At 33.8% G+C, this 22,301-nt stretch overlaps 1 protein-coding gene across 4 annotated transcripts in view; it reads left to right on the plus strand.

The window, feature by feature from the left end:
* The window catches only part of ANKRD13C (ankyrin repeat domain 13C), an 84,419-nt gene that overhangs the window by 39,045 nt on the left and 23,073 nt on the right, over positions 1–22,301 (plus strand). For 2 of the 4 annotated variants that reach the window (XM_026497819.4, XM_057310563.1), the window contains 5 exons: positions 389–434; positions 5,351–5,417; positions 9,821–9,965; positions 16,054–16,185; positions 19,463–19,624. In XM_026497819.4, coding sequence (XP_026353604.1) covers positions 389–434; positions 5,351–5,417; positions 9,821–9,965; positions 16,054–16,185; positions 19,463–19,624 — 552 coding nt within the window. The remainder of the gene's footprint in view (positions 1–388; positions 435–5,350; positions 5,418–9,820; positions 9,966–16,053; positions 16,186–19,462; positions 19,625–22,301) is intronic. The other 2 variants (XM_057310565.1, XM_026497822.4) reach the window with 1 other exon arrangement.

Below are 22,301 nucleotides of genomic sequence, written 5' to 3' on the forward strand. Positions count from 1 at the left end.
CATATTTTATAACACATCTAAAGTTATTAGCTAGTTTTACAGTTATTGTTATTTTGGTTATGGCTGAGAAATGGACTATTTATTGATACCAATTTAAATGCCTGTCAGTTTCAGATATGTTTCAATGTAGTTAAGATATTCTTGTAAAATCTGTAGTTGGTGCATATTTTCCTTTGTAGATAAATATAATAATGTGTGCTATTGTAACATTTTAAGTAATTTAACCATATTTTTTTCCTCCAGTTCCAAAAATTGAAACTACTTTCTATTCCTGTCTATAGACCGTTAGCGATAATAGATTTTTTTTTAAAAAAAGCAAAATATTCAATAGATATAAGAGCTGTTAAACTAAGGTGCATTTAGTAATTATTTGTATTTTGTTTCTTAGCTAGGTGACTTTTATCTGGAACTTCACTGGGATTTTCAAAGCTGGGGTAAGAGTGTGCTATGTTTTACTGTAAAATATGTACACATGCAGAAATGCAAGTTAGAAAAAGTTATTATATAGAAATGTTAACAAATTTGATACTTACCCTAAGGAAAATTAAATATTTTTTATCACATTGAATGTAATGTTAATAAAGCCCTGTAGTAATACTTAATTATCCCAACCTAATTAGTAACTTCCAAAAGTTTTATTTTTAAGATTGAAAATTATTTTTTTTAACAAAATGAAGGTTTGAATATTGTAATAAATATAAGGAATTCTCAAAGGGAAGAGAATAATTATAAGATTATTAGATTACTGAATTTAAGGAGGTTTGAAATATAGTACTTAGATCCCTGGATGAGAAGAATTCAGTTAACGTTATTTGATTTTGTATATTTTGTCATCTTTCAATCATTTTTGCCACTTTTATTGTATACTTTCCAGCTGCTTTCTTAGCATAGTGTTTGGTTGCACACTGTTTCAATTATTTATAAAACCTTAATCCCTAGATATTTTGTAATAATTTAATGATTTATCTTGGCTAGGTAAGTTTCCCTCCTCCCTATTTTAAACCTCAGTCCATTTAGGGAGAAAACCTTCATGTCTAAATAGGCCTTTGATCCTAGTGACCTTTACTAATGAAGCAACTACTAAAACAACTAAATTTGGGTTTTTTTTTTTTAAGATTTAAAAACAATGTAATCTGTATATAGGTTTGGATATAATGAGCTTACATGTGTTTTTAAAGCATTTGAATTAGTTTCTGTGATATAAAGATATTTGAATGCTCAGTGATATTTATCCCCAAAATAATCATCAAACTAATCAGATATTGACAACTATAAAAATCACTGTTACTGTTCATGTGAATGCTTTCAAACGCTTTTCAAAGATTATACAAGTGTATGTGTGCATGTATATACACAAATACATATATGTGTATATATCTTCAGAATTATTTTTTAATGGGATCATACCATTATATCATTATGCAATTTGCCATTTTTACATAATGTATCATAGGCATCTTTCCATATTTTTTCATGAGGAAGTACTTTAACAAGTACATAATAATGTATAGCATGAATGATTAAGATTTTTGTAGTGTGTTTAATCTCTAAATGTAAAGTTTTGATTTCTAATGTAATCCGTTCTTTCCAACATTGTTACAACTCTAGCTTGTTAGGTCAATTTTGGTTCCATCAAAATCACACATGATTTTGTTACTCTGTAGGCCTACCTTGCCTTTATGCTTTATATATCATTCAGAGTCCCGCTGTTTTAGAACACTGAGAGAAAAAGAGGTTTGTAGTAGCTTTGTAAAATAAAAGAACTCCAAGTCAGATTGGTGTAAAGCCTGAATACTATTTTTTTTTACCCATTTTTTTTTTTCCATCTGTAAAAACCCCAGGACTGCTTGGTAATCTTATATTCAAGGTAGTCCCTTGAGTATATTGGCTCTTTAACTGATTCTCAATAAATTGTTAGTGGTTTAAATTCTGAAATAGTCCATTTATCTTCCTGAGCAAATGTTTTAGAATATTTTAAAAGTAACATTTCAATTATATGAAGAGACAGAAATGGAAGTAATCACTGCTGAAATTGTACATATATCTATAGTTATAAACGTTATAGATGTTGCATAATCAAATTCATGACATAACTACTGCGGTATTTGTTGAAAGTATTGCTTCTTTGGGAACTTGACTTTGATGCAAAAAAGTCAGCACATCTGTTTCATTGTTGATTAAGGATTTTACTGATTTCATGTCAAGACTACTAGCACCTGATGGTTAGATGTCATGTGTAATTCTAAAAACTTAGCTCTTTGGCTAGATTTAATTTAGACACTTTGGACTTAAAAAATGCAGGATAATCCCTATTGTTAGATTTGATTAGTAAGCTTTTTTCTAGAGTTTAGGCATGTTTCTTTCTTTCCCTAATATTGGGGCACCTGGCTGGCTCAGTTGGTAGAACATACAACTCTTGATCTCAGGGTTGTGAGTTCAAGCTCCATGTTGGGCATGGAGCTACTTAAAAAAAAAAAAGAATGAAAAAGGAACAACTTATAAATTCCCTTTGCAAACATAAAATGCTAAATAAACGTGACACTTTGATTTTTATTAAGAAAAACCCTGATATTAAAACATAAAAGGGCAATCCAGAAATAAGGGGAAGTTAGGAAATACTGAGATCCAGGATTAGGTTTAATTAGAGGTAGTGGAGCATGAAAAGGATAATTCAGTCTTTCTCATAGTGTTATATTTAGTGTGTGGCTGAAAATAGCCTCAGACTTGGTTAATAGCAAGTAAACCAAACTATTCCAGCTTGGGTTTTTAGATATAGAAAAGCTTTAAATTGGAATTAGAAGTACTGGCTCCTATCTGATGTGGCAAATTACATGTCTTTCCTGAGCCTCAGTGTCTTCATTTTTAAATGGCGGATAATAACTGCCCCAGATATTGCAAACTTTCGTTTTGGTGTGGATAAATGAAACTATGTTTTGAAGGAAGCCCTTTATATACTTACTGTAAAAGCATTAAATAATTTATACTATTATAATAATCGTGACTTCAGATTTAGCTTTGTGTATATAGCACATTTAAACAGAAAAACTAATAGTTTTTAAAGTTTCTTTATCTCATAATCTACAGAATATCCATTCTGTATATGAGACTATTATTTGTGTATTTTAGATGGAAAACAGTAGGTTTACACACTGTTCTTAAGATCAAGGTGTAAATGACAGCAAAACCAAAATTAAAATGTAGAGACTCTTCTTTTTTCAGTTCAGTGAATTATGCTACCTTTGGAGTGCTGTGTTAAACTCTCAGATTATGCTGAGATAAGATATAGAGAACTTGATTATTCAGTTTATATGAGGGAGGAAAAAATCACAGAATTGGGAAAATGGAAATTGCTCCATTTTTGGACTGTATTAAAATCTAGCAGGAATCTCTTTTTTTTTGTCCATGATCTTCCTTTTTTCCTTTTTATTAGCTTTTGCTTCTCAATCCCTAAATTTCTTATTTTCTCTCTGTATTCCTCTGTTCCTGCATTTCTGATTTTTGATAAATAAGTATTGATACATAATTCTAAATTTTGTTATTGTAGGTTACCATACTACTTCAAAAGATGCAGTAAATTAAGTTAACAAATTAGAGTGCTATCTTTTAATTATCTTTTTCATGCTTGACTAGATGCTTAAGGACAGGAAAACTGGATCTTGATTAAAGAGCATTAAAGAAGAGTTTTGATCATTTATATAAAATAAATGCTGTAATTGTGCTTCTCAACTTCTGTTGTTTCATATAAGGAAAAAATTTTTATCAGATAATGACTACTGAGCCATCAAAAGGAATGAAACCTTGGCATTTGCAACAACATGGATGGAACTGGAGGATATTATGCTAAGCGAAACAAGTCTGTTAGAGAAAGACAAATACCATATGATTTCACTCATATGTGGAATTTAAGAAACAAAACAGATGAACATAGGGGAAGGGAAGGAAAAATAAGATGAAAATTGAGAGGGAGGCAAATCATAAGAGACACTGACCTCTAGGAAACAAATTGAGGGTTGCTGGAGGGGAGTTGGGTATAGGGAAGGGATAATTGGGTGATGGGCATTAAGGAGGGCACTTGATGTAATGAGCACTGTATATATTCAACTAATAAATGACTAAATTCACCCTCTGAAACTAATGGGAAAAAAAAGAAAATGACTTCTTATATTCTTTGACTAGGGTAACTCTTAGTTGACATTCCCTTTGGGCAGTAACTTTTCTTATTTTTGTACAATAAAATGTCTAGAAAACTGTTTTTAATGCTGAAAATCATTTTGGATTATGTGACCTCTAAGAATTTAAAAAAGACATTGATATAGTAATATACCTTTTATGTTAATTAGAAAATACTGATGCTTCTTAAAAAGTTAACTAAAAAACTAGCCTTGATTTTCTCTAAAGTTTTTGTTTCTTTCTAACTGAGGTTGATTTATCACTCATTTTTAAAACACTGAGTTTTATAAAATAGGCATGTAGTATATCTTATACACACACCACATTCTTTTTTTAAAATTTTTTATTATGTTTTTGATGTAGTGTTCCACAATTCATTGTTTGTGTATAACACACATGTATTCTTATATACATATGTATATGTGATGTTATCTTGATTTCAAGTATTTTGGGCTTCACATTTTTTCTTCTTCTTCTTTTGTGTGTGGTAGCTTATTATAGCCTGTATGCATATTTATTCATCCATAGAATAACTTGTATTTCCCAAAATGTAACAGATAATAAATAATAAAAAATATCAGAATATGCTTGTGATCTGAATGTGAACAACACTGGATGTAGAAATCTGTAGGTAAATAGTATGGTTCCATTTTACAGATTTTGAAACTGAGGTATAGTAAGCTTAAGTAACCAAGGTCACATATTTGGAATTCAAACTCAAATTAGACTATTTAACTCCAAAAATGCCTGTTTTTTCTTTAATACTCATTACTTTCCTACTATTTTATGAGGTTATATTTAAAGGATCAGAAAGGATCCAACTTCATCGGGTTACCCATTCAGAATGGGTTAGTTGTCATAGGGCACTGTTTTCTCATTTATAATAACGTCCTACAATATGTACCCAAGAGTGGCACTGTATTGACTCTGATATTCATGTATGTGTTTGTGGGTGCGTGAGTGGGCAGAGTGATGAACTATATAGCAATTACAGTTAAATAGTAGATATTTGAAGTTGCTCAGAATTGCTTTATATATATTTTTTAAGTGGAAAAATACTATTTTAAAGGGAATTATTAAAATTATAAAATGTTTAAGTTACTCTTTTTTTAACTAAGAAATTTATAATGTCTCAGAACTCTAGGTAGTTATTTTTTATCTTTTCTTTTTAAAAATACAGTGCCTTTACTTTCCCGAATTCTGCCTTCTGATGCATGTAAAATATACAAACAAGGTATCAATATCAGGTAAGGTGATTTGATTTTTTTCTGAGTAACAGGAAATTGAGATTTAGAGGAAGCTTTTCTTTCTGTATTAATAGGTTACATTTTGATGTAGTATTTTATAATACTTCACAATATTTTATCTTATTTGAGACATCCTATAGAGAAGGAACCGAAGATAAAATCTTGACTAAATCTATTAATTCTTATTCAACTGCAGACTAGAAGGCAAACAGAGTGAAGATCACAAAGATCTTAAAATGAGAAGATTTAAGGTGGTTATCTCTCTGATCCTGACTTTTTAAGGAATAGGGACACACACAAGGAAGACCCAGCTCTTGTCCTTTTCTCTCCATCCCTTTCATACCCCTCCTTTCTCTGTCCAACCATGCATCTATCTAATCATCTGTTCCTTCTAGTGAACACTTTAAGGCGAATTTTAATATTCTTCTTTTTCTCTTTAAAATTAAGATTGATTTTTGGATTTGATGGGTATTTATTTTACTCATTTCAAAATTTTACTTCTATCATTCTTTATATCTTAAACTTTATATTAATATAGGTGTATTTATAAGTTATACATATGTAAGATATATATAATACTGGTGAATATGCCAACTTTTATATATATATTAGTGTGTTTATAAATTATATATATATATATGTATATATATCAGTAATTTTGTAAATCTATATCATTATCTCCAGAATATTAATTTGGACGTGTAAGGGTCTAGAACTGGAAGTATCTTGAGATTATCTCATAAAAACTCTTAATTTTATAGATGAGAAAATTTAGAGAGGTGAAGTGATTTTTATAAGAGCGTATTGTGAATTAATGGCTGGGTCAGGACCTCTGACTTCCTGTTCATTCTCACCATGTCACAAAGCAGAAATTTTAGAAAGTTAACTCTGAGATTTATTATGAGTTATGTTGAATTATAGTGAAGAGATAATCTTTAGTTGAAAGTAAGTTCTAGGGTAATTGTTCTCAAGCAGTAGAATTTGATTAAGGTAGAAGTTTCTGGTTTTTGTTTTTAAAAAAATAACCTCTTCAGGGGCGCCTGGGTGGCTTAGTTGTTGAGCATCTGCCTTTGGCTCAGGGCGTGATCCCAGGGTCCTGGGATCGAGCCCTGCATCAGGCTCCCTGTTCTGCTGGAGCCTGCTTCTTCCTCTCCCACTTCCCCTGCTTGTGTTCCCTCTCTCACTGGCTGTCTCTCTCTGTTAAATAAATAAATAAAATATTAAAAAAATAAATAAATAAAAAATAAAAAAATAACCTCTTCAGGTGTTTCTAATTATGGAAGTGCTTATGTACATTAAATTCCATGGTCATTATAGAAACGTTGCAAAATACAGAAAAATATAGAAGAAAAACTAGGAAAGAATTTGATAATGATGTAGATTTATTTCAGCAGCCTATTAACATTATATTATGGTTTCATCAAAAATTATTCATCAATTTAACAATGTAAAGGTGCTTGCCAAAGGTAGTACGTAATTTGGGAGAATATTATTTTTCATATGCTACTTTAAAAAAGGGTAGTTTTAGTTCTGTTTGAGTCTTAGGGTTAGGAAAAAAGGAGCTTCTTTAAAAAAATTATTTCACATTTATAAATGACTTTTAAAAGTAAAAGATATGATGCGTATTACATAATAAGTATAGATAATAAAAACCACAAAATGGTTAAAATAGAGACATAAGAATAAGAGCCTGAGGGAAAATAATTGTGTCAGAGAATATAGAGTAAGAGAAAGCTACTATAATTCAGCAAGACACTCAGACCTGGAGCTTACAAGGAGCTGAAGATAAAGGAGAAATGTGATAGGTTCTAAAACTCTTGTTACCAAAGTTTACCAGATTAGTGGAGAGGCTGGGTTTTAGAATAGATGGCAAAGGGTTTTTTTTTGCATAGATAAGAAGAATCTAATGAAAAAAATCCATTAACATTAAATAACTTTCAAATGTAAACATTGTGAGACAGTTTTTTTTTTTTTAAATCACTTCAAATGAAACTGAATTTTAAAATATGTTCAAAGAAATCTTTTAAGTTTATTTGTATTTCATGACAGGCATGTGATCATTTAAAATATGTTTCTGGTGTGAAAGAGAAATGAATACTTTAGTGGAAATAGGAAAGTATGAGTAACTTTGTTGTTGAGAATATTAGTAAATATTTTCACTGTTAATAATTATGAAGTAATCTATAACCACTTACTGAAATAATCAGTGCAAGCTACTTCATTTCAGGCTTTTCCTGTCTCATGGGAAGGGTCTATATTCTTTTTCATTGTTACTTGGCATTTTTCAAGCTTTTATCTCAAAAAGAACGTTTTCTGTTTTTTCTTTTTTTTTTGAACATTTTCTATTCAGATTTTTGTGGTTATATAAAATTTTTTTTTTTGTTTTTCATGGCTAACTACATGGCAAAAAATTAAAAATATTTAAACTCAGAGGCTTAAAGCAAGGACTGGTTAATACATTAAAATACCATCATGATAAATTAGATCATTTTGAGGCATGTGTAATACAGTAGGCCGTCTAATATGTCAGGCATATTCCAGAAAATGTACTGGGCAGTCTCCTTTCATTTGCAAATTACAAAAACACAAATGAAATAAAAATTGACTATTGAGTGTTTTTAGGTATAGCTAGATCTAGGGGTTCAAATGTCATGTCAGTCTGTCTTTGTCTTTCTGTCTCTCTTTCTGCATCTCTCCCTCACTATCCTTATCTCCACCCCTTCCTCTTATCTCCATCCCTTCCAACCCATTACCACTTTCATCCAGGATAGGCAAGAAGGAAATGGAGGCAGGAGATTGTTCTGTTTCATTCCCTCTTTATGGGGGGTGTGGACTTCCCTGGTAGTTGAAGCTTGAAGTCCAAATAGACCACTTATATAAAATGATCTGTTCCTTTTTGATCTCAGTAGCCTACATCTTACAGAGGTAGGGGATGAGCCTCTTTTGCTGGAATTATTTTTTCTTATGCCACATATACGGGTAGTAACAGGGTATACTGAGTAGTACAGGCACTAGTAGTACAGTAGCAGGCCTCTGGAAGTGGACCAGGAGCTAGAATTCAGCTATAAAGCAGCAGTCAGCATTCACCCCTACAGGAGTTGGTGACTTGCTTTTTTAGGGCTTCTTGATATCATTCTGTGGGGGTGTATACATTTTATATGGCTCAGAGAGGAGGCGCTTGTACATAAAGTAACCATACTTCCCTGTTTGCTCTTGATTCCTCCTACTGTCCTGGCAAAATTATTAATAGTATCACCTTCACTTTTAAAAGGTACTGGTTTTGTTGATAAATTATATGTAACCCCAGCTACTCTTTTGATGCAGCATAAAAGATATAATTCTAGTTCTCAGATTTTTCTGTGTAGGGATACCAAGAATGCTCATTCCCTTTGCCTCGTCTGGGATGAGAATTGAATAATTCATGTAGTTATGAATTCTTAGAAACTCAGTAGCTAGGGTGTGATCAGCTGCTCTTAACAGCGGTGTCAACCCATTTTTTAGATTAAGTACTGTGTTTTGAGCAGCCAATAAGAGAGATCCTGATGTGATCTCCTACAAAGCTTAGTGAAAGATTGAAGCATTTTGGGGTGCTTGTGAACTTTTCCATTCTAGTATATTCCCTAATTTCAGCAAGCAGTGGTTTGTGGAATTTATTAGAGACCAATTCGCTGGGCTAGGCCATGCCATGTCTTGGTTACCAAAGAGTACGATAAACACATTAAGTGTGTGAGTCCATGAATCTTTGGCACATGAATGATCCATAAGGTTTTTAGGCTATGGAGATGATGGGAAAGAGACTGGTAATCTGCACCAGGGAAGTCAAACAGAAAGGATAAGAATTTGGAATAAGTTAAATGATTTATCTAGTTGAAGTACAAAGCAAGGTTTGGTATCAAGTGGCTAGGCCTAAGACATAGATGTAGACCAAAAGAACAAGACTGGACACATAGTCCTTAATCTAAGAATGTGGTCCATCCATTGCTGTACCCTCCTTGCGTACTCGGCTGAGCTAGCAACATGGTCTTATTGGGATCAAAGAATGTTAAGACAGCTCTGCTTTCCTTTAATGCCCGTCACAGTTGAAGTAAATTTATGGAGTATCTGCAGCAAGAGCAAAGGTAGGGAATGAGCTATAGTTAGGGAAATATTTGAACAATGTGGAAACAATCTTTTTCTTGTTGGATTAATAAAGTATATATTCAGGAAATGAAATATAGGAAAATGGAATATACATTTAAATATTCTTTCAGTGTTTTTAAATAAAATAGCTTTTACTGTAAGTTTGACTTTGAAATATGGTGTTAGCATCTTGGTTTGAGTTTAGAAGCAACACTTGTTTAATTATTGTGGTGTTTTATAAAAATTTTATTTGTCAGGATTTCTCATCTTCCCATCTTTCACAGGCTTGACACTACTCTCATAGACTTTACTGACATGAAGTGCCAACGAGGGGATTTAAGCTTCATTTTCAATGGGGATGCGGCACCCTCTGAATCTTTTGTAGTATTAGACAATGAACAAAAAGTTTATCAGCGAATACACCATGAGGTGAGCATGTTGTCTTATTGGTATTTTTCTAAATGGTTCTTTAAAAATGTCTATGTATGCAACCAAGCCTCAGTGTAATTGCTTTAAAAGGCATAAAATATAGGTGAGATAGTTCATTCCCAGTGCTTTCATTTCTTTACTACTAGCTTTAAGTTTTTTGTTTGTTTTTGTTTTTGTTTTGTTTTTTTTTAATATTCTGGTCTTCATCCTGACCATTCCATTGAGACCATTTCCTCATAATTCACTGACGATCTCCTAATTAAATGAACTCCACCTTCGTTTAGTTCTCATTTGTAGCTCTGATTTGTTGAACCTGTGCTGGCCCTTTTACCATTTTTTATCTTGCTACCTTAGCTTCTTTTAATGTTGCTGACCATCTCTGTCTCCTTAATAGCAACATCTCTTTTGGCTGTCTGTCTGTACTTTTTTTAATACTATTTTACTGTCCTTAACTCTTTGGCTCCTTTTCTCTATCTTTTCCCTCTTGGTATACAAAAGTATCTTCGTTTTGTCACATCATATCTCCCTGTTGGTATTGCCTCTGCAACCACCATTGAAAAATCATATGCATATTATCTTTATCCTTTGTTCCCTGAATGTCCCTTTCCCTGCTATGAACCAAAGAAAATGTTTCCTGTATCTATATATCATTGATAGCCTTAGAAATGTTTTTAAATCAGCATTTTATTTTGCCACTGTTGCTTTTCTTTTCTCTCCTCTCCTCTCCTCTCCTCTCCTCTCCTCTCCTCTCCTCTCCTCTCCTCTCCTCTCCTCTCCTCTCCCCTCCCCTCCCCTCCCCTCCCCTCCCCCCTCCCCTCCCCTCCCCTCCCCTCCCCTCCCCTCCCCTCCCCTCCCCTCTCCTCTCCTCTCCTCTCCTCTCCTCTCCTCTCCTCTCCTCTCCTCTCCTCTCCTCTCTTCTCCTTTCCTTTCCTTTCCTTTCTTGGTGCCCAACACAGGGCTTGAACTCACATCCCAGAGATCGAGACCTGAGCTGAGATCAAGAGTCAGATGCTTAACTGACTGAGCCACCCACACACCCCGCTTTTCTTTTGGCTTTATTTTTCAAACACTTCATTTCCCTACATCGTCATTCACCACATCCTGTGGCTCCATCCTTAATATCTCTTAGTTTAGAACTTCTTATCGAGATGCCTATTGATGAGACCTTAATTACGTTGTATGTGTATTATTAAATAGTTTCCTAACTGGCAGTGAGCAATGAAGATTTAGATTGGAAGAGGAGAAGAAAAAGAAGGTATTCCTTGTGGAGGAAACAGGATGAATAAAGTCAGGAAAGTGGGAGTGAGAACGGTTTGTTTGAGAAACAGAAAAGAGATCTGACTGTGGTGAAGGTTTCTGTTACTGAGCATGGGAATGTGGTTTATGGAAGGCTTTAAAAGCCAGATGAGATAACGGGATCTGCTGTAGTTGGCAACAGAGAATCATAGATTCTTAAATAAGGTATTGATTTGATCCACAAGTAATTTAAGTGCTTTACAGCTTTTCTCATTAAATCTTCAAAATAATCTGTCAGAGCAAATAGTTTTGCTATCTCCATTTTATAGATTAGTAAACTGAGGCTTATAAATGTAAAGTGACATCTCCAAGATCACACAACTAGTATGTAAGATGGATTGGGAAAAGGGAAAGATTAGAGGCAGGGAACTTATGGAAGGAGTTTTTATTTTTTACAGTTCTACAGTTGAGAAGTGATAAGGCTCTTGACTGGGATGGTGCAATGAATACCTAAAGAAACTATGACTTTCTAAGAATGAAAGATTGTGATTTGCTGATAGTTTGAGTGTAGTGAATTAAGAATTAGAAAGATTTAAGGGTAAGTGTAGTGTTTCTACCTTGAAAAGTAGAATGATGGTGGTGCCAATGATAGAATTGGAATGGAAGATCTAGAAATGTATAGGTTTGGGGTTTTAGATGATGTTAGTTTTGAGTCATTTGCTAAAATCAGTGTATTTGCTTCAACCCTGTCTTTATCAGACTTCTTGGTCTGTTATTGGTAACTCAGTTCTTAAAATTATCATTTCCTTAGGATTTGATTTTGCTCAATTGTTCTTTTCCCTTCTCTTCTTATTCTTCTTTGCCTGTTCCTTTTTCTCTGCCATATCTTGAACATTGATGTATCCTCAATGTAGTTCTCATTTTTACAAACTGTCAGAATAATCTCTTCCATTCCTACTCTCGAACAACCTACTATAGGTTGATGATTAATAAGTATATATTTCTATCCTAGATAGATCTCTGAATGGAGACCTATCTGCTTCAGTTCCTTTTTTTTATCCTCATCATAGTATTTATTTATTTATTATTATGTTATGCTGGTCACCGTACAGTACATCATTAGTTTTTAATGCAGTGTTCCATGATTCATTGTTTACATATAACACCCAGTGCTGCCTGCAATATGTGCCCTCCTTAATATCCATCACTGGGCTAACCTATCTCCTCCCAACCCCCCTCCCCTCTGAAACCTTCAGTTTGTTTCCCAGAGTCCATAGTCTCTCATGGTTTGTCTCCCTCTCAGATTTCCCCCATTCATTTTTTCCCTTCCTTCTCCTAATGTCCTCCATGCTATTCCTTATGTTCCACATAAAAGTGAAACCATATGATAATTGTCTTTCTCCGATTGACTTATTTCATTTAGCATAATACCCTCCAGTTCTATCCATGTTAATGCAAATGGTGGGTATTCATCCTTTCTGATGGCTGAGTAATATTCCGTTGTATATATGGACTACATCTTCTTTATCCATTCATTTGTTGAAGGGCATCCCGGCTCCTTCCACAGTGTGGCTATTGTGGACATTGCTGCTATGAACATTGGGGTGCATGTGTCCCTTCTTCTCACTACATCTGTATCTTTGGGGTAAATAGTCAGTAGTGCAGTTGCGGGTCATAGGGTAGCTCTATTTTTAACTTTTTGAGGAACCTCCATATTGTTTTCCGAAGTGGCTGTACCAACTTGCATTCCCACCAGCAGTGTAAGAGGGTTCCCCTTTCTCCACACCCTCTCCAACATTTGTTGTTTCTTGCCTTGTCAGTATTTGCCATTCTAACTGGTGTGAGGTGGTATCTCAATGTGGTTTTGATTTGAATTTCCCTGATGGCTAATGATGATGAACATTTTTTCATGTGTCTGTTAGCCATTCGTATGTCTTCTTTGTCTACTTAAGTTCCTAATGGATATCATTGTCTCCTAGGCACCTCAAAATTCAGCTCATCTAAAACTTAATTCTTTTTTTTCCCCTCCAAACTCCAAATCTGCCCTCTCTTCCATTGTCTTTCCTTTGATGAATGACAACATTCTCTATTCATCCAGAAAACTGTGAGTTATTTTTGAAATATTTTCTTGTATTCCGTGTTTCCTAGTTAGAGAACGGGTGTGGTACTTTCTGTCTCCCTAATGTCTTATAATTATCTCTTTTTAATCGTACCATTACTGCCACAATTCAGATATTATCTCTCAACTGGAACGTTGCAGAAGTCTCATAAATGATCATCCTGGTCCCCTTCTTGTTGGGTTCTAAATTATCTCACATATCAGAGATAGACTGAACATTGAAAATTCATGAAACCTGCCTTCTTTAAAGATACTTCAGAAGATCCTGTTTCCTAAAGAATGAAATCCAAATTCCTTAACATGACATGGAACCTTCTGTGACCTGGCTTTTGCTCACTTTTCCAGCCTGTTTTTACCTTACTATCTTAGATACCCTCACACTGAGCTCTTTGCAGTTTTTCAGATATGCCGTGCTATTTAGTGCTTCATTCCTTTGTTCACATTGTTTCCACTTCCTGGAATGCTCTTCTTTCACTTCCGTACTTCTGGGGCACCTAGTTAGTGTTACTTCCTCCTTTGCCAGGTGACCATTATTTTGTTTATGCTCCCACTAACTCTGGTACCATAGAGCTTCTAATGCTATATTCATTTATATGGCTTTCTTCCTCTGGTCCCCGTGGTACCTTTAATTGTGTTCTCTGGTACCTAATAGAGTGCATCAGTACATTCCAGGCTAGAGTTTGGCAAACTCTTTCTCTAAAGGGAGAAATAGTAAATATTTTAGATATTTAGATATATTTTTGGGCCAGATGGTCTCTGTCACAACTACTCAACTCTGCTTTTAGTAACCTAAACATAGGTATAGATAGTATTTAAATGAATGAGTGTGGCTGTACTCCAATAAAATTTAATTTATAAACACAGGTGGTACACTGGATTTGGCCTACTGGCCATAGTTTACCAGCCTTTATTCTAGACTCTCGGATAATTTATTAAATATTATAAATTTAATTTATAAACACAGGTGGTACACTGGATTTGGCCTACTGGCCATAGTTTACCAGCCTTTATTCTGGACTCTCGGATAATTTATTAAATAAATTTAACCTCTTGTGTATTAAAGACAACAGGATAGCTAACTAGGCAATAAGAGAGCTAGAAGCATGGTATTGCAATAGAAGCCAGAGATTAAGGCTACTGGTATAAGTATTAGTTAATGTTTAGGTATCAATGAGGTCACCAAAGGATTGGTATTTAGGGTATGTGTGTGTTTATTTTATGACTAAAAAAATATAGAAAAGCTAGATTTTGAACATTAATCCTCAAAGCAGGGAATAGTTTTTGTTTTTCCTAATATACATACATAAATAATAACTGTTCAATAAATGTTTGTTGGACAAATGTAATTAACAATTGATCTTCTTCAATGTTGTGGTTGGGGGATGGTCAGTCTATGATTTATGGAAGAGTTCTGTTCCAAAAGTTTATTTGAAAAGAGGATTTTTGAAACTTAAGGCAAATTTCTTCATCAACAGTGTTGTATATAGGATTATTCCCAAGCTAATACATGAAATCCTAATTGATTTATAGTATATTTGAAACATATAATGCCTAACAGTTCTATACCTATGCCAGCCAAAGTTTTTCTTTGGAGAACTGTGTTCAGAACTAGTTTGGTTAGCAGGACTACATTTTCACCTCTTACAGCTTCAGCATTAATGTCAAGATTTTTCATTTTTCACTTTTGAGGGTGAAGGAAATGGCACTGTCCCAGTCCCAAGGTTTTTTTCTATAGACTCATAGATTCAGAAATGGACTATATCTGGGTGAAGTTTGGTGGTGAAGAATAGAAAATGGGCCTCTTGGGAAGCTAGAAATCAGGAGGTATGGGAAATAGAGCGTCTAGTCATCCTAAAACCCTACGGACAATTTTTATTCCCCAGTCACCTCTCTAGTTTCTGCCTTTTTTCTCCTTTTTCCCCCCTTGGGACCCTGTAGGCCTAAGTATCAGAGATTCTGTTCTTGGCCTATTATGGAAGAGAACCTCATTTTATACCTACTCATTTACCCTTCTATGCCTGATCCTTTAGTCTCTGTCCCTGAAGCAAGCACAAACCTTTTTTTTTCTCATTTAAAAAATTATTAATCAATTATTATATACCAGCACTAGGGAATATGGAGAGGATAAACCTGAAACAAGACGAATTATTAAGTTTCGAAACCATGGGTTGATATTTTTGGATTCCCTATCTTTCTATAAGGAGTATAGAGAGGAAGATCTCTTTTTTTCCTTCTCTCCTCTCCTTCCCTCCCTTTCTCCTTCCCTTCCTTCCACTTATTGGGAAAGAAAGGCTCAAATGATGGTGGTGGGTCTTTGAAGGAAAAAGAATTAAAGTAAGAATGATCTATATTTAAAGAAAACCTTGATGTGGGAATTTTGTCTCAGACCTCTCAACTTTATTCTTAATCTTTTAAAATTGCTCTACATACTCTATATTTCTGTAATCGGTAATCCAGTGTTGTTTCCATGGCCTATCTGTAACAGAAGAGTACTGTATTTCATGTGCCCCATATTTATAGATTTATAATTAGTCATAATTCTAACTCATTTAGAGATATGGAGCTAAAACTTCTGTAATTGGTTTTTAGAATAAGTAGCACCTCACATTTTTTAGAATCTGTCCTTTTTGATTTTTGAAATCTTTAACATTTTAATTGTTGATATTTTCATATGTAGTACTAATAACCTTTGAAAGCCTAGATTCTTATATTTAACTTTTACCCCCACTGCAGGAATCAGAGATGGAAACAGAAGAAGAGGTTGACATTTTAATGAGTAGTGATATTTACTCTGCAACTTTATCAACCAAATCAATTTCTTTCACGCGTGCCCAAACAGGATGGCTCTTTCGGGAAGTTAAAACAGTATGTGTAAATCTTGATTTTTCAGCTTTAAAGATTGTTCAGTATTTAATGTTGCCAAGATAATGTGGTGAAAATGCAGGAAGTAGTAGCTTACTGAATTGTGCAGTAAGTGCTTTATTCCAGTGCTTTTATTCCCTCCTCCTAAATCCAGATAGTGAATTATAATGGTTGTTTACAGAGTTGGAAGATATTCTTACAGAAGCCAGGAGAGAAAGTTTAGCTCTTTTGAATTTTGTTGAGAAAGATCCTTGCTGTTGGCTGCTTTGTTAAATACAGGGAACAGTGTCTTCACATGGTTCCATTACATTTCTAATGCTTTTATTCCTAAGACCACAAAGAGGGATACACTTTTGAATTCGTTCCCCTGGATCTTTTTTTCTCTTCCTACTTTTAGACTTCTGAACTATTTACTCACTCAGTATCTGTTTCTCAGTATTGCTTATATATGACTAAAATTAAATAAGCTTACATTTCTAAAAAAAAAATTATGTTTTCATTTCTATAACACTGTCATTAAATTAAATTTCCATGGAGGTTCCCTCATTAATGAATTATAAATTCTTTCCATAATTCCCATTTCATCTGTCAGCAAGAGGTTATATAAGACTATTCAAAATATATTTAAAAATGTTTAATTAGAGATATGAAGAAACATTTTATAAAGTTTTAAATAAAATTAAGATTAAGTCATCACAGAGGTGACTGGCTGGCTAGGTCAGTGGAGCATGCAACTCTTGATCTTGGGCTTGTGAGTTCGAGTCCCACGTTGGGTGTAGAGATTACTTAAAAATAAAATCTTAAAAAAAAGAAGAATAAATCATCACATAGGTGAGGGCCAAGATTTATTTCTTTTAACAATTAGGTTTTAAAAATTATGTTTTATTACATACAATAGAAATGAATACATTCTTACTGGAAAAACAAAAACAGGTGGTATTACGGTTCTCTGATGAAGAACTCAATAGGAGATCTCTCTCTTTCTGTATCTCTATATATCCACATGTAGATATATGTATATCTAAAGATATGGATATAGAGAGAGAAAGGGGGAGGGGTGTGGGAGAAATTGATTTATTTAAAGGAAGTGGCTTATATGAATATAGGCACTGGCCAGTCTGAAATCTTTAGAGCAGTCTACCAGGTTGGAAATTCAGGGAAGAGTTGATGTGGTCTTGAGTCTAAAATCTGTAGGCTGGAATCTCAGACAGGGTTTCTATGTTGTAGCCTTGAGGCAGGATTGATTGCTTTTCCTTTGGGAAACTTCAGTCTTTGCTCTTAGGCCTGCATTTGTTTGGATGAAGCTTACCCACATTATGGAGAGTAATCTGCTTTATTCCAAATCTACTTATAACTGTTAATTACACCCAAAAAAATACCTCTACAGCGACATCTAGGCAGATGTTAGACCAGACAGCTGAGCACCATAGTCAAGCCAAGTTGACACAAAATTAATCACCTTATAACCTTATACATAAACCTGACAATTACCCCTTTGTTACTACTCAGTCCCTAGAGTGCTTTGGTAGAGGATTATGCATTTGTATATGCTTTAGATATTTTTTATTCTCTGCATACATAAATATGTATCCATAGTAATATGTAGCTTTAATTGTTGTTTATTTTTTCTAGTGTTATATTGTGTCTATTGTTTTGCATAGTATGTTTAGAAAGCTTTTTCTTATCAGTAGTACCACTTCATTCTTTTTAGCAACTGCATAGTATTCCGTAGTATGGATATATTGTGGTTTATTTATCTAGTCTTTTATTTTTGGACATTTTGATGAATGACACACATTTGTGTCCAGTTTTCTGTTACAAATGATGTTGCATTTACTATCCATTTACACGCCCTTGCATTATCTGTTATAGATAGCAAAAAATGGAATGGCTGGATTATGAAGAATATATACTTAAAATTTTTATTAATATGATTTACTTTTAATAAATGCTTTTTCATTATAAGATTTCAAAAACTGAGAATTATCTCCTGAGTATTTCTCAACCACAGATGAATTCTCACTATTAGATGGAGGCTCATCAACTTTATTTTCTAAGCCTATTTGACAACAGATAGTATTATAGGATTCCCAGTTGTGAGCTCCCACACTGCAGTCCGTTTGTTGGCTTGAAGTCTTATTTGTTTGTCCTGTGTTCTCTGGACAGCATTAGAAGGATCACCTCAAGAGAAGATAAAAATTGAAGCTGCTATTCATCTAGTGCTACTGCTAAGCAGCTCAAAGCTCTTGAACAGCGTCTAGGTGATCTTCTTAAATCTTTGACAGGTAAGGAGGGAGTCAGTAATACTTATGGTTCCCATTTTGTAGGTAGAAACAGATGCAGAATGCTTTACTTTTTGGTGACTAGTAAGGCCACCAAAAGCAAGGTGGACATGGAAACCACTCTAAACTTGTAGTTTTGGAATGCCAGAAAACATCAGTAAGATGGAGACCAAGTGATTTGCATGCATGTAGAAATGGGAAGCTTGTTTTCAGTAAGTTATTGATCATGGTTTTTGTAGTAAGGTGTTTAACCACCCATGGGTCTGAAAAAGGTGAAGGTTAATGTTGAAGGAGTTCTTCTTTGAAAGAAAATAAAAACTCTTTCCTTGATATCATTTATATCACTTGAGTTTCCTTATCCCGAATCCATAATGTAAACACTTAATTGTAATTGTATTGGTGAGCAAGACTATTCTGTTGTTCTCTCTTCTTTATTGAAAGCAGCAAGCAACTGTAACTTGAAGTTAGATTTTGTTAGAGAATAGAGTATTGGAGCAGGTAATTAATACTAGTTGTGCTAGAGATTCCTATGTGAATTAGAATATTTTTTATTCCATTTTTTTTTTTAATTTTTAAAATGGGAACAGTAATTATCACTGACCCCTCCTTGTTACTCATGATGTTTGATTGTCAGCTAAATAAAGTTTTCAGATAGCTTTGTGCTACTTGGGAGTAGATTCTAAAGGAATACTATGTGGCATTTTGATTTAGATTTAATTCATTTGCAGATTAACTTCCATACATCTTGTGTGTTTTAAATTTTCCTTTACAAATGTGAAATATATGATTTAGATATTTTTCAATTTAATAGAATCTGTAAGACAATTTGATAAGCTCAGTTACCAAAGGACATTTATTTTCACCTAAATGTTACATGTTTATGGAAGAACATGTATGTTACTTTGAAACTTTCTTTTTAATCTAAGATAAACTTAATTCATTTTATTATTTTAAATATTTGAATATTTTATTATTTTGATTATTTAATTTCGTTTTAGGAGAGAGTAGGAAACTTTTTGGCAGACTTTTATCTGGTGAATGGACTTGTTTTAGAATCAAGAAAAAGAAGAGAACATCTTAGTGAAGAAGATATTCTTCGAAATAAGGCCATTATGGAGAGTTTGAGTAAAGGTGGAAACATAATGGAACAGAATTTTGAGGTATAATGTTTATTTCTAATTTATAATGTTCTAAGGAGAGAGAGGGTAGGCTTCATTCCTGGTACTCGGTGAATTTATATACGTACACGCATAGGGTTATTTATTTATTTATTTACTATATATCACCTCTTATTTTTCTTTGATAGGGGCTTTGGTGATTTTTTGTGAATGTATTCTTTGTCTTTGAGTCTTTGCTAATAGATTAAAATAGTTTTAAAAGCATGAAACCCAGTGTTAATTTTTAATCTGTGTCCCTTTACATATCTTCTTTTTCCTACTTCACCAACTGAAATCTTGTGCTGCTTTAAAGGCCCAGCTAAAGATTTACCTCCCTTATGAGGTCATTTCTAATCTATACCTTCTCATAAGTTTTATTTAGCATGTGTATATTGAGAGCATGCTATATGCAAAGAATTGTGGGACAGTAGGGAAAGGGGAGGGAGAGGAAATACAAAGGTATATGAGACATCATCATTGCCTCTGCAATCTTATTCCGTAATAAAATGAATTTGATGGGGTCTTAAATTTACTTTTTATTTTGAAAATTTTAGATTAACAAAAAAAGTACAAAGAAAATAGTGCAAAGAATTCCACAATACTCTTCATCAAGATTCCCCAAATGTTAACATTTTACTACAGTTGTATAGCAGTGTTTTTCAAATCGAAGGTGGCATAGGGACCCCTTAGTAGGTTATGAAATTAATTTAGTGGGCTGTGACCACCCTTTTTAAAAGAGAAAAAATTAGAACCTAAATAAAGATGTTAGAGTAAAACCAGAACACATGACCCAGTATGGGTCATTACTTTATGAAATACTACTTTCAGGGGTGTATGTGTTATATAAATATGCATATGTATGAGTGCTGGTTTGAAATGTCAAATATGAGTCACAGTTGTAAAAAGATTAAAGGTTACTATGAGGAGGCTTGAATCCCTTGAATGTTTAGTTTCTCTCCTATAGTATTGTGCCAGATTATATTTTAGGGATAGATAAACTTTTCAGAACAGTACGGCAGGTTCCAGCTAATTCATGGTAATGGCTGTACGTGCCTGGAAAACATTTTAATGTTTCGAAAGTTCATGTGTTTAGTGAATCAGCTATAGTTTAGTTAAATAAGTAGAAGATATAAAATGTCTAAGAATTCTCATTAAATGTTAAAGTTGTGATTATGCCAGTGTAGTGTGATCCTGTCGCCTCCTGCCATATCGTCTTTGTACACCTTTTTCTTTTGTCCTTGGGATAGAGCTTCACAGGACTTCATTTTCTGGAAGCCTTCTGGTATTTACTGATCTCATGATCAGTAAGAGATATAGGACACGATATGCTCAGGAAATAGAAATGCAGATGGACTGAGAGAGGGAATGCTGAGCTCAGTCTCCGACAAAGCTGCTGCCCTCTCCCATTGTTGACCAGACAAAAGGCCATTTCTTTGGACTTGCATTGTGATTTAAATTTTATTGGACTTGTTTTTTAAAAAATGATTTTGTTGTGGTAGTTATTGCTACCTTTGTTTAAGTTTGGCAATAAACTATTTTGGGATGAATACTTAGAAACAAAACTTTATAGAATTGAGTTTCATGGGCCAATTGCCTTCAGTTGTCTGATTTGTCTACATTTAAGCTTAACAGTACACAACATGATTTTCTTTAGGGCAGAGATTATAACCTCATGCACCTGAGTTGTTAAAGGGGCCTTCAAATGGCATTTTAATCAGCAGTAGTTTTGAACTCTGAACTTAAACATACTTTAATTCCAAACGGGTATATAATGGAACAAAATAATATGAAATAAATTAAGCTTTTGACTTCTGCTCAGAAATCAAAGGAAACATTTCCTGTGTGAAGCATAATCCCTTGAACTGTATAGTTCTTGACAAATATTTAAAATCAACTTGTCAGTTTCCACAGAAGATAAAAAACTTGGTGGGCTTTTGTTAGAAGGATGTTGGATATATAGATCAATCAATTTTTATATAAAGGTCTGCCTGATTTTTCTGAATTCAGCTTTTTACTTTGAGATAATTATACACATCCATAGTCACAAGAAGTAATACAGAGAGAATCTATATACACCTCACTCAGTTTCCTCAAACGATAACATTTTGCAAAACAGTAATATAATATCATAACCAGGTATTTGAATTTATAGTCAAGATATAAAACATGTCCATCACCACAAGATTCTTCCTATTTCCCTTGTATAGGAACACCTTTTACCTTTTTTGTGCCTTCCCCGTCCTTTATCCCTGGCAACCATTAATCTCTTTCTCCAAGTTTTTAAATTTTGTCATTTCAAGAATATTATATATATAACCTTTTGAGATTGGTGCTTCCCCCCCCCCCCCCACTCAGCTTAATTCCCTGGTAATTTTTCCCAGCTGTAAATCAGTAGTTTGTTGCTTTTACTGCTGAGCAGTAGTCCATGGTATGAATGTACCATAATTTGCTTAACTAGTTACCTGTTGAAGGACATTTGAGTTGTTTCTAGTTTTTGGCCATTATGAATAAAGCTGCCATAAACATTCACATTACAGGTTTTTGTGTGAACATAATAAGTCTTAATTTCTCTGGGATAAATGCTCTCTTTGGGAATGCAGGAAGCTGGCTGCTTGTGTGTGTGCTTGAGGGGTAAATGGGCAAAGGGACCCTTGGGGAGTGGGCTGTAGGGTCCTCTGTG

The sequence above is a fragment of the Ursus arctos genome, unplaced genomic scaffold, assembly GCF_023065955.2.
Source record: "Ursus arctos isolate Adak ecotype North America unplaced genomic scaffold, UrsArc2.0 scaffold_12, whole genome shotgun sequence".
NCBI lineage: Eukaryota > Metazoa > Chordata > Mammalia > Carnivora > Ursidae > Ursus > Ursus arctos.